General features: G+C 33.8%; 2 protein-coding genes across 3 annotated transcripts; both read right to left on the minus strand.

The window, feature by feature from the left end:
• Positions 1-17: 17 nt before the first annotated feature.
• LOC146932239 (Apoptosis inhibitory protein 5 (API5)) lies at positions 18-7,777 on the minus strand. Of its 2 annotated transcripts, XM_085703903.1 has the most exons (17): positions 7,623-7,777; positions 7,403-7,508; positions 7,158-7,319; positions 6,930-7,029; positions 6,775-6,840; positions 5,484-5,584; positions 5,327-5,401; positions 5,068-5,217; positions 4,800-4,874; positions 4,650-4,715; positions 3,980-4,090; positions 2,285-2,374; positions 2,093-2,199; positions 1,150-1,264; positions 989-1,054; positions 757-857; positions 18-559 (listed from the first exon to the last, which is right to left on the minus strand). In XM_085703903.1, the coding sequence occupies exons 2-17, from the start codon at positions 7,490-7,492 to the stop codon at positions 322-324; spliced, it is 1,713 nt and encodes a 570-aa protein (XP_085560029.1). In that variant the 5' UTR covers positions 7,493-7,508; positions 7,623-7,777; the 3' UTR covers positions 18-321. The 2 variants fall into 2 exon arrangements, with proteins under 2 accessions (XP_085560029.1, XP_085560030.1); XM_085703904.1 differs by having other exon boundaries at positions 7,403-7,777.
• A 2,863-nt stretch (positions 7,778-10,640) lies between these two features.
• On the minus strand, positions 10,641-13,834 carry LOC146932240 (ATP synthase F1 complex assembly factor). The gene is made up of 4 exons (XM_085703905.1): positions 13,373-13,834; positions 12,983-13,062; positions 12,842-12,900; positions 10,641-11,245 (listed from the first exon to the last, which is right to left on the minus strand). Exons 1-4 carry the CDS (start codon positions 13,679-13,681, stop codon positions 10,941-10,943), a joined length of 753 nt encoding a protein of 250 aa, XP_085560031.1. The 5' UTR covers positions 13,682-13,834; the 3' UTR covers positions 10,641-10,940.

The following is a 13,834-nucleotide window of genomic DNA, read 5'->3' on the forward strand; positions in this document are numbered from 1 at the left end:
GCGGGCAACATTCTACATATCAGAAATGGCCTTCATATAAATCCACTTGTCATTACATTACATGCATACATAACCAAGGGGCATAAGATGTTCAGTCAACTGATTCCCACTTGCATCAAAAGGATAAGAAAATGATCAATAACTCGCATTCTACAGAAACAAACTTCGGAGAAAGTACAACTTAATGTAAAATGTCATTATCCTCTATAATCAAAACTTCCTCTGCCAAAGAATTTTAGTACAATAATTAAGAAGTCCTATTTGTATTCCGGTACAGTCTCCATGAAATTAGATCTTATCTATATGAGAACTGAGACAGAATCACCAATACCCTCTACCTCTACCTCTTCCACTTCCTCTTCCGCGACCACCCCAGCCTTGGCCCTGGCCCCGGCCCCTTGCTCCACCTCTACCTCCACCAGAGACTCTGCCTCTTCCTCCACCAGATAATCCGCCTAGTGCTCTATTGACAAGTTGATTTTGCATACCACCAGAACCTCGACCCTTCTTCAATGCAATATTGTTGGATCCATTGCCGGTAGTAGCCGGCCGTTTCGCTCTGCAGAAGTAAAATGTCAAAATTATCACTTAATTTTAAATAGTTTTTGTTGTCCAAATCAACACAAGATCTTTAAGATATTGAGCTTTGTATTAAATTGATAATCACTTGATTAGATATGATGATACAAAGTACTCTCAAAAGGGAAAAAAGAATAAAATATCTTCAAAAGCAAAAAAATAAATAAAATACAATACCCAACAGCTGGTGCGGTAGTTGATGCAGATTTGGTTGCTTCTTTCCAAGAAAGGTTGATTCTCTTATCTCCAATAAAAGAAGGTGCTTTTGCGTGCAATGGCTGGCCATACAAATTGAACAATTCAATAATTAAAAGATCAAGAAGGGTAAAGACATAACTGAAAATCACCCTCATATACGCAATAACTCATTCGCTAAATATTTTTTTAAAAAAGGTTGCATCTTTCTTACCTTTGTCATCGTCAAAATATTATTGCAGGTACGCAGCCCAGTTGTAGCATTCTGTTTTTTAGTTTTCTGCAACGTCGTGTAAAAATGTAAGTGTGATAACCCATAATAAAATAAAAGATTAAAAGCAAGACACAGCTAACAAACCACAAGATAAGACTCACAATTTTTTCCTTTTCTTCATCAGTTTTAGCATCTGCCATAGATTTGTTGTTTTCAGCCATTCCTTGAGTTAGTTTCTTGATTGTAGCCCGGGTGAACTCCTCAACGTTTTTCAATCTGGAGAAAGAATAAAAAATATACCAGAAATGTAACATAACAATTAACAACCCAAAATGACCGGCAAATCCCAAAGGAAAGATGGATACAAACGAGGCAACATTGACAAATCAATGAGAAGTGTATTAGTAAATGGAATAATTGCAACCAAATCAAGAGCTTTCACCATCCCAAACTACTGTACACTTATGAGACAGGTGACAAGTAAGACCAATATTACTATGACACATAACGACCCTCAAAAACAAGTGTCGGCATTTCCTGAACTGAAATTTTATTACAAATTTGCTATATATAAAGTTTGATTACACTAATAACATGCACAAATACTCTTGACCATAAATGTAAACCAGACCATACCAAAGGTTACCAAATCGAGATTTGAATCATGAATCAGAAGGCCTATTTTCTAGTGTAGTCAATTGCAGATCGCGAAAATTAGAGGTTTGCTCAAATTCTGCTATGCTACAGTGCCATAGTGCTGCTGCTATTGGCCAACACTTAGTACTACCCACTGCTATGCTCAAATCTTAAGCCCTTGTCCGGCCCCTTTGACAACATACTTTGTTCAACTTGCTGGATTCATAAATTAACAATATTTTACCCTAAACTCAAAGGTCTTGGAATCTTGGCGGTGGTCCTTCATTAGTATGGTCTGAATTAGAACAACCGTAAACCTTCACAAAGGCTTCTGCATGACCTAACCTCCCCTCAACATTTTTTATCCTAAATGACATGTGCGTACTACAAACAAAATTATCTAAAATATACAAACCAACGAGTAGGTAAATTCTTTATTTGTATAACATAACAAAAAAAAGTCCATACCTCTCGGTAAAATCATCATATTGCTCTGAGAAGTCTTCTCCAAGCCTATCAGATGGCTGACCAGTAACAATTTTGTAACCACATAAACTATTGGTGGCATTAGGAACCTACAAAACAACCAAGTTTGATTATGTGCTGCATATAAGTGACTCGCAACAGCTTAATATTTTTACTGGTCTAAAAAAGGTTTACCTTTTGAGCTAGGTGATGAAATGTGTACAACAAGCACTCAACATATGTAAAATTCATCTCTTCTCCGGTTTTCTTCCAAGTCATGTATTTCTGAAAAGAGCAAAGCACACAGCTTATAGCAAGTAAAAACAAAATTCATATATTGATCCCTGTTATATTGTGTTTAAATTTGGATTTAATCCTCCAATGATTACTAACAACAGCTAATTATGCCACTCTTTAATTTCAAATCAATCAATATGCAATGTTGCCCTCAAAAAGTTGGGTTCATAACAGTAACAATTTAATACATAACTGGACTTTAATCAAAATTTGAATATTAATGTGATCAATCGATTCAAATGAATTTGTAGGACTATATCAATGCAAATCCAATATTTGGTGATTGAACATGCACAACAAAATACCACTTTAGCTAGATGACAATGTTCTCGGAACATCCAAATAACAGCATAAACTAGAACAAAGTAAACAATAAATTTTGATCTTGATATACTTGAGGAAACTGGCTTGCTTGATTGTTGACCTAGTGACACTCCTATGGATCCCAACGTCAAGCTACTACTAGGTCAAGGGGAGCCATTGAACGACCCTGGTCAATATCGACGTCTAGTTGGAAAACTTAATTACCTCACAGTGACCAGGCCGGACGTTACTTTTGTTGTCAGAGTGGTTAGTCAATTTCTAAATGCTCCATGTGATGACCTTTGGAACACTGATTCACATTCTTAACTATATAAAGATTGCACCGGGTTAAGGGTTACTTTATGAAAACAAAGGTAACACCCAAGTTGTGGGTTATTCTGATGCTGATTGGGCAGGTTCACCAGCAGATAGAAGGTCCACTTACGGGTGTTGTGTCCTCATTGGAGGAAATTTGATCTCATGGCAGAGCAAGAAACAGAACATAGTTGCAAGGTCTAGTGCAGAAGCAGAATGTTGTGCTATGGCAGCAACAACTTGTGAACTCACATAGCTAAGACAATTACTCCAACAACTCAAATTAGGAGACGTCAAGGTAATGAAACTAATCTGTGACAATCAAGCTGCACTACATATTGCCTCCAACCCGGTTTTTCATGAAAAAACTAAGCACATAGAGATCAATTGTCGCTTTGTAAGAGATAAAGTTCTTTCAGGAGAAATCATAACTGATTTTATTGGTTCAAACTTCAAACGATCAATTGGCTGACATATTTACTAAGTGTCTGTTTGGAGTGGCATTTGATGAAGCAAAAACACATTTGCACAATATTCGATATAAATCTGCCGTGATTTTAAGAAGCTGAGAATTGGACCTTCTGAATTAAAGTGGTTTTTTGCTGTGTGATTTCAAGCAAAACGTGATCTGCAGCCACCCATCCAAACAGACACCAAGTCCCTTAGAGGACCTCGGGTTGAATCTATTTGTAACAAGTTTGGTGCATATGACATGTATGCTCCAGCTTGAGGAGGAGTGTTAGAATTAAGTGAATCTGTAGTTATTCCTTTCAATGTACAACTTCCTTTGATTGTTAATATTCATAGAGTATACAACTTCCTAGGTTAGTGCTTATTCATTAAGCATTCAATGTATTTATTGTAACACTATTATAAATACAAGCTGTGTGATCTTAGATAGACACAAAAATTACAGAATTTTATAATATTTTATAGCAGACCTGCCAATCATGCCATTTTTTAAGAAATGTTTACCTTCAGCAACTGAACAATAGAAGGAAGCATTTGTCGTGAATCTTGTGGTGTTGTGAAAGGTGAAAACTCTGCAAGGTTTCTGAGCAAATCTACTTTTCGTTCTCCAGGAAGCTGGCAGGAATAACAGCATCACAATAAGTTCTTCAACAAAAGAAAATTATACACATATTCGACTAATTTGAAAGCCACATTTACCAGTCAATCCAAGATCTATGAAGTTAACCAGTAAAAATCATCATAGATATGACTCGTTATTCAGACTTTCAGAAAATTGAACAAATTAAACTAAAGAATCGTAGCCGGGAAAGGTCTTTCCAGCTACAATTTTGACACGATTCCAGGCCGCAACTGCCAAGACTGTTGAAGACGCCTAGCAGGCATAAGGTGTCCCAATGGGAGCCCGTCACGCTATTCCGCAATAGTGTCGCTATCGACAACATAGATGATAAGTACTTCCAAAAGCAGAACTTATGACTAAAATTCAAATCTTGCTACCACCACAAACTTATTGTTACTTTTTTTGTCACATTAGAAGCAGATATACAAAATATGACAATAAAACTTTTAATCAATTATGGATGAAGAAAACGAACACTTTGTAAACCCAAAAAACAAGAAAACTCCAATATTCAAGCACAAACCAACAATTCAAACCAAACGATCTAATTACCTGGTCAAAAACAGGTATAATATAGTCGTTTATGAAGTTAATAAATTTGCTGCTAGATGCACCCCTCTGCAAGAAAAAAATTGAGTTGGTAGAAGAAAAATTGAACAGCAATGAATATGAGAAAAGATGAACAGTATAAAAAGTACTTACCACAACAATTGGAAGTGCCATGTGAAGGCATGATATCAACCTATGAATATGATCTGTTTGATTTGCATCAGCAACCTACAAATCATCAGTTAAATAAAAAATTAAAAACATGATACCCTCAACTTATTTGCACAGTTTTGACTTTTATCTGCCAGAATAGAAGTCTAAAATCAAGTGAATCTTTCACTTATACAGAACAGACTAATTTCATATATATATATAAAAAAATAAAAAAACACAGAAAAGGAAAAGAAAAATGAGTAATCACATTGAACGGTAGATCTAAATCAGCTTGTCCTTCAATGATTCCAAGCAGCTCTTCCATACGCTCAGCTGGAGCCTTTTCTCCAAATAGGCTCAAACTCTTCAGGAAATCCATAAACATTCGAAATTCTATACCAGTTACATCTTCTAAACTCTGAAATGAAACCACAGCATGCATAAACTCCAATTATGTTACAAAATATTCAACACTAATAAATCCGTAAATGAACTGGTAAAAAACAAATCAAAGAAACTGTGAATACATTTTTTATTAGATCGGTTATGTGTCGTTCCATTTCCTCTTGGGGCTTCAACAGTTCAGCTTTGATAGGGAAGACCTATATATTGAAGACATTTAGAATTCAGTATTCATTTCTCTATTAGAGATACAATAAAATAACCAATCACATGGTTTCTCACCTTATCTCTAACAAAATTTATAACCTTTTCACGACTAAGGTCATCCGAATTTTGCTCTTCAACATTACCACGAATGTGCTTAAACAAAGTCGTCAACGAAGCTGCATTCATAATTACACTACTATAAGGAAAAGAACAAAATGCAAAACTAATCATAAATGTCCAGAATCTGGAAAGCATATTTTGTGATTACTGACAGAAAAAAGTTTCAAAGAGTTTGGCAAGTAACATTTACAAAATTGTTAGACTTCCATAATTAATCACATTCTTGTACCAAGGCTCAAATCAAATGTTTCAAGTTTTACTACCACTTAAAGGCTCCTTGGCAGTCACCACATTAACAAGCTGCAAGAGATCATCTATACTGGAATCATAAAAAACAACTTCAAACATATAATTTATATTATACGGAAAACTATTCAATGCCATGTATATCAAAAAGGCTCAACCCATTGCAAATCCAATATCTTCAACGAAAACAATTTGTTAAACGAAAATGTTATGCGCATTAAATAGGTGCAAGATAAGATCACTGTTAGATTAGCCCTCTCTTTAATTTATTTTATATAGAAGATAGGTTGGCCACTAGTTTTACCACTATAAGGGACAAAGTTGTAGAAAGAGTAAGTAACATGAACGATAATCTTAAGCAGTGTGTAGCTTGAACTAAAAATTTGGGGAAGCAAAATTAAGTAAAAACAATAAATCAATAATTTATTGAAATTTTATCAAAAGTTTTAAACACTTATATTTTTATAATTTAGTTCAAATTTCATTAACAGTAAATCAATAAATTATTTTTCATAAGTTTTAAGCAAAGATATTTCATAAAAATAACACACAAATATGCCAGCCATATCAGCTCTTTGGTTTCATGAATATGGCATAAATTTATTTATAAACTAACAGCAGAGACTATGTAAGTTTTCGAAAAGAATAAGAAAGACGCCTTTCGGGGTGGGGGGGCTTTGGCTTTGGGGAGCTAGCACTCGTGATTGGTACATAATTCTAAAATGTTTGAGGAGGTCTTCCGGCTGTGGCATCCCTATGCAACAACCGAGCTTTGCCTTTGATCTTAAGAAAAAGAATACACAATCAAGAAGATTGAGACATCAATTTGTAGCTAAATTTTACGCTGTACTGAAACATAAACAACACGCAGCTCAAAATTTACCATACTGGCTGGTAATGAAATCAGAAGCATTTATTGATCAAAGATCCTTCAGGTAATTTCAAATATAGCATTTATCTACCAATATCTTCTATAATTGACATAAAGACGTCAAATTACCTTTCACATCCTGCCTCAGCAGAGACATCAGAGCCTTATGCACAGCATCACGCTCCACAAATTCATCTAAAAAAATCAAATCAAAGAAAAATATCAAAATTGAGACCATGTTCTCAACTCTCAAGAATGCAATATCTTAATAAACCACAACTTACCCGAGGAAAGAAGTTGCACAAGAATATCAACCATTTTTCCAATATTCTCAGGTGTATCCTTGCAGAAAAGAGGCAGTCCTCTTATCGCTTGCACCCGAACCTGTACAGTAATAGAAAAACACCAAAAAAAAAAAATACAAAATTCACTTCTGATTGAAAGTGTGACCAACACATGTGATTACATTGAATTATTATCGGTGTCATGAATCAAATGAAAAGATATCATACCCCGAGTTCATCAGCCTCAACCAAATCAAGATGAGTATTGAGTGCAAGACCGGAAAGTTCAGGAAAGAACTTGAAGAACTTAGGAATAAGCTGTGCAGCGAGTTGTTTAGCTTTAACACTAGTGTTAGCTGTATCTATGATTCCTTGATAATCCTTGACGTTCTGCGAAAATTGAAAACCCTAATTTAGAATAAAGTTGAAATCTAAAACCCTAAATAAATGAAAAAACGAAGATATGATTTAACCTGAGATTTGTCTTTGGAAGAGTTGAGTTGCTCGCCATATTGGTAGAGCTTCTCGATGTAAGCAGCTTCTTCGGAAGGTTCAGCAGTCATTGGAAGCTTCTTCGTTCTGGAATTTCGATTTCGAAGTTGAAGAACCAAATAAGCATGCGATAGAGGAGAGAGAGTTTCTGATTTGAATTTGATTTGAGGGAAGCAAAAAAATACAGATAGGGTAACTGACCTGAAACAAAGTGAACAAGGGTTTCTTGTTTCGTTTTGATTTGATTTTGAGTAGTAGATTACTAGAGAGAGAGAATGTGTGTTTTTTTTTATTTGATCAATGAACTATGAGAGAGAGAGAGAGAGAGAGTGTGTTTAGTTTAGTACTTTGTGTGTGTGACTCGACTCGGGATTCAGTGATGTATGTAAAGCGCATATTGGATTCTCCCTCCGCTCATTATTATAAGGAAAAATCAATTTTTTAGATTTATTTATTAAATGATATATCAAATACATCATTTAATAAATAAACTTAAAAAGTTAATTTTTACTTATAATAGTGATCAGACGGAGTATTTTCTTAGGGTAGTAGTCATTTTTGTTAATCAATGTGTAACCAGTAGTTACAAGTTGCAACCATCATTTGGTATATCAAAATTTTAAAATAATTTTTTACGATGTACTCTGTTAATTAAAATAATCATTTAATGTTAATCAAAATAGTGACGTTAAAATAATCCTTCAATATGACAATAATTTTTTTCTTAAAAGGACTCTTCGTAAGATGACATTAGATTTTTTTTTTCTCAGGTTAACTCAATTAGTAGAAACAATACATAATACATGTAAAGTTTGGGGTTTAAACTCCGACTATCATCCAAAGAAGATACTTATTTTTTAAGAATGACGAGAAGTAGCTCTTTTTCTATAAGTAACTATTATTCTGATATTAGAGAGAGACACCGTAAGAAAGGACTATTAGGGCATTTTTTTCTCTCGCCGAAACCACATCAAATGCGCCTTGAACACCAAGATCATCATATACCCACATTAGAATTGTTTAAGTAAACCTTCTTTTTTTTACAACCGTACAAGTAAAACATATTTTGGTCTCTATTCTTTATATGCGGTCAATTTAGATATGAAATGTTTTGTTTGTAATTTCAATACATTTAGGGTGAATTTGATTTACTAAAAAATTTAATAATATGACAGAATAATTTCAGTTGTAAGATGTTTGATTTGTAAAACTATTTCGGCTCTGTTTGGTAAAATTAGCTGATAGCTGATAAGCTAGCTGATAGCTTTTAGCTGATAAGCTAGCTGATAGCTTTTAGCTGATAAGCTAGTTGAAGTGTTTGGTAAAATTAGCTGATAGCTTTTGCTTTGAATAATAAGGGTAAATATGGAAGAAAAAATGAGAAGCTAAAAGCTATAAGCTCAAAAGCTACTTGAAGTAGCTTCTGAAAAATAGCTTATAAGCTCCTGAAATAAGCTATAAGCTCGTTGTACCAAACAGAGCTAAAGTGTTACCAAACAGAGCTTTTTTTGTCAAATGAGCTTATAAGTTAAAAGCTAAGAGCTAAAAGCTCTTTTTTTGGGTTTACCAAACAGAGCCTTCATGGAAAAGACAAACCAAAAGTAGGATGGCAATAGACAATTGAAATTATTGTTCCTCTTTAAACTTAAACATAACTTTTTGTCTCACATACAAGTTGTCTAAAATGTCAAAATATCTTTTTGTCCATCAAAAATTGTATAGGACCAAACATTATTCAATACCATAAAAATTTGTCACGTGTTGTTCTGCCTTGTGTTTGTGTTGTTCTGTCTTGTGGTGTTCGATCCAATACTTACTGTTTAACATATCAAACGCATTCTTAAAGATTATAGAAACAATGACCCACACATTCAAAAAATCAAAATAGTTGTTTTCTCCTTTTATTTTTAGAAACATTAGAAATATAAATCTTTCAACCAACGAAATATAAATCTTTCAACCAACTGTTTTATGAACCGTTATTTGACATAAAACAAAAACCAAACTTGTATCCTCTCCAAGTGAGGTTATCATCCAATGGAATCTCAACCATTGAAATGAGTATTTAAAATATAAAATGAAAAGAGAGAGAGAAAAAAAGGATTTCAAAATCTTACAGGAGGTTAATAGGTTATCCATTCCCCACAAAAAACTAACACCATATTTAACATTGTGTTTGATGTGTGGCCCGATGAGAAAGAGATCGGATTGGGGGAGAGAGAGATCTAGTGGAGAGAGATAGAGAGATGATGCAAAATGTTGAGTAAAATCATGATGGGTCAATATAATTCTGACATATCCACCGTGTTATCAAGCATACATGTAAATTATATTTTGGGGGATTACTACAATGGTTCGTCAAACTTACGGAGAATCCAAACATACATTTAAATATAGAAATAGAAATAACTTAAACATAATCACTAATAAGATAAACACTTATTCAATAACCATTTAAATTAAGTTGTTTATCCAAACCAACCCATTGTCTATATCAAACAATTCTAATAAGCCTCAATTTTATTTTATTTTTTTTGAAGGAAAGCCTCGATTTTATTTTGTTGGTCAAATACCTCCCACAACCTTTTAAATTAGATGCTTGTAACAAATTAGTCCTTTGATTTTTTATTTTTTTATAATAAATTAGTCTTTTAGTTATTATTTATTTTGTAATCACTCTGTCCTTTAAATCATAAAACAATAACATTGTTACCCATTTTTCATCTAACTTCATTAACAAAAGCTTACATCACCATTTAATATCGAGGTGACGGATCAAAAAAGTGTTTATGACATCATACATGATTACTTAGACATATTTCTTCCTTGTTTCTGAATTCAAACCTAATTTTACAAATAAATGTTTCATGAATAACAATATCAATCAAGTAATTGATCGATTCTCCTTCCCAAAAAGGTAATCGATCAATTTTATTTAAAACCAAAACTGAATAACACGCACATAAATCATAGTTTTGAGAGTCATGTTTGTACCCACCAACTTAGCATTAAACGTCCACATAAACACTTTTTAACTTAGTTTGATTAAAAGAGGGAAATGTAAAAATATTTTATGACTTAAAGGACCAACTAGTTGAAAAAAAACTTAAAAAACTAACTTGTTAAAAACATCTAACTTAAAATCCACCTAAGGTATCTGACCTACTTTGACCTACTTGTTTGCTGTAGTACAGTACAAATGTAAACATTCAACCAAAATTTGAATCAAATATCTCCTTATTTAAACTAGAAAATGAATGTTCAGCAGGAAAACAAAGACTGGTTCTAAGACTATAATAGAAAGTTCAGATCAAGACTCTCCTGATCGTACCATGAAGGAAAAACAACCAAAAAATAATTTGAATACAACATATGAAAAATCCCTCTCCCAACATTCTATGACATTCCCTTTTTGTCTCCTCCTTTTCCTTATTCCCAACTTATCCTCGCTCTAAACAACTCTTTCAACTTTTGCTTGATTGCTATAAATTAGTTCAGAAGCTGTCCAATTGAAAATGGTTACAAAATAGGCATGTTCAATGCTCGCAGGACATCCTTGAACTCAAATTCACTTGGATCTTTATTGAATCTCTCGACTAGTTTGTACCTCACATCATTCAAATAAAAAGACTGAGCAGTTTCCACAAGCCATTTCGCCTCCGAGTCAGTCAGCTTGCTGGTAAATACAACATCCCCACGGATCAGTACCAAGTCCTTGCTCTCTGCAAATTCTGTGTAAAATGATACAGTATAGTAGGGAGATGCTTGTGTTCCTCTAGCCTTGTAATCTTCAAGACCAGTAAAAAGCATGTGCGGCGTCTGAACTGCAAGAAAAGAATGCTCATGTATGTGAGACATCAATTGAAGTGTAAAGAAGATTAACATACACAAATACTCAGAATAAAAATATCCATTTGTTAATTAATATATATTATATTTGTTTCAACATGCTTTGTTCGAGTTTTGATAGGTAAAAAAGGCTTTTGGTTTACATCTCAACTATCAAGGATATCTATCACTTATATTTAAACCATTTCCAATTGTTTCAAGATATAATTAAATTTTTTAAACCTGCTATCATATTGGAAGTTCCATAAAAATGTTAAAAACTAAGCATGGTCTAAAAAATTACACAACACATAGATATAATCATTTTGCTGTTGACAGTTGTTTAATTATCCAAAAAATATGTACCATTAGGAAATATGAAACAACTTAAAACAAAAAAATTGGTACTGGTTTTTGACCCTATAGTTGCCAATAAAAATTGGCAGGAAACCCATAGTCACATTGAAGATAACCAAGGAAGCAACTTTTTTCCTGCTACAGTGATTTTTATTTTCTTTCTAAACAAAACATGAGACTTCTATCGAACACCTTTAGGCTTGTTGATGTTTTAAAATTCTCATTTCTGGGCAAACCATTTTTGACATTGGCCACTTTGAAGTTTGAACAGTTTATTTCAAAACTTTAACTGATAATAGCCGGACTCTACAAGTTATTTAACTTCAAGGATAGTGCAGGATTTCTATTGGTCCTTGTGTTCCTGATTGAAATATTTTAATCCAACATTTTTACTTCAAATTTAGATCTTCTGTTGTCCATCAGTCATGATCTGTTCGATTGCAAGGCAGGACCACCACGACCCCTTCTTTGTTAAAGTTAAATGAGAAAATCACATACTGATATATTTTTAAAGTGCATTTTTCTAAATAAAAATCTCAAGACATTCCGTGGATCTCAATATGATATAATTTCAACAACTGATCGATCCCCATAAGATCATTTTGGAATATGCTTCATGTTTGTCAAATGTTTCATCAAGCATCCAGTTCTATATATCTGATCCTGAAGGAAAACTAAAATTTGAAGCTCAAATTCTTGTATCTGTAAGAATATTAGGGTGTTGTATGCTAAATAGATGGAGCTAAGCTATATTCTCTCTGTATGTTGCGAGTGTGATAAGATTGGACTCGTATAGTTGAACAAGTACTTCACAAAGTTTATTGGTAGACACGGGAAAATAAGGTCAACGCAAAGTATCACAACGATTCAGAGTCTCTTTTAAATTATACTAATATATGTGCTTCATCTCTATCCCGCTTTCTCTTTTCCATGTAACCCTACAACATAAACAATTTCCTTGAATGGCCTTTTTTTTTACTTTCCTTTTTTCCCACCCACTTCAACTTTTCAATTTCTCTCATATACTACCCATATCCAAGAAGGTTGAGTGTTTGATCCCCACCCCTAGCATAATACTAACAATACTAACATCTGGCGTTACCCATATTTAAATGGAAAAAGGGTTTCTATTTTACAAATACAGACCAGCAATCAGGTGCAAACAGTTTTCATTCACATTAACAGCTATTGAACTCATTTGAATAAATGACAAGAGAGGGTAACTTTAATCAAACCTTGAACAAACATTGTTATATAACCACTTCCCCTCCACAAAGGAATGACAAAATATCGGCTGCAAAAGAATAAGCAAAGGTAAGAATGTGAAATCTAGAAGCTCGCAAATTCACAGAACAAGTATTGATTAAAATGAATACCATTCTTTAGCTCTATGCTCCAGCAAGTGATAAAGACTTGCTTTCATAGTTGCTCCAATATGACCTCTACCTATGTGATACTGAAAAAAAAAAACAGCCACGTTATATAGTTAACAACAAAGAAATTATCATAAATCACATCAATATTCCATCAAAACATAGACAATCTACTGAGTCAATTATGTAAATGAATCATACAAGTTATTTCTACAACAAAAGCTATAAGCTACTTTCATATAAACTATAAATATTTTACATAACCTATCATGGACTCAAATAAATTAATCCAAACAAGTCATAGACTCCTATCAACATTTGTAAACAATACAATTACCAAAGAGAAAACGAATAAAGAACAAATGATTGAAATTGCGAGAAATAAGACATTACATCATCCCAAATGGAAGTGATATTTTCAGGATCCCGATCCTTAAGCCTCTCAATATCTACGATAGAATCCAATGGCTTGAGTTGCAAAGGATTGAAGCCAGTAGCGAATCTTGACGTCCTGCAGAATCCAAGCGAACCCCATTTCAGAAAATTGCAGGGGAGTTGCGGTTGATGGAATTTCTGGGAAGTTGCTGCGGCAGAAACTGTTGTGAAAGAATGGGCATGAGGTTCGTTGAAGATTGAGATGTTTTTTCTGGCATTGGATGCTATGGTTCTCCAAATTCTGGAGGTTGAAGATACTCTTTGCATTGCAGAATCAGAAAAAGAAATGAATTTAATGAATTTGAGAATTGGCACCGTGGCGTGGCGTGGCGTGGCCGGTTAGACGGGGTTTGAGCTAAGCGGAGTTGGGGGGGTGTGTTAGAGAAACGGGTTAGAACCATATGAACAAGAATCGGGTTT

Source organism: Medicago sativa, chromosome 4, assembly GCF_051527215.1.
Source record: "Medicago sativa cultivar Bolivia chromosome 4, Bolivia_mono, whole genome shotgun sequence".
NCBI lineage: Eukaryota > Viridiplantae > Streptophyta > Magnoliopsida > Fabales > Fabaceae > Medicago > Medicago sativa.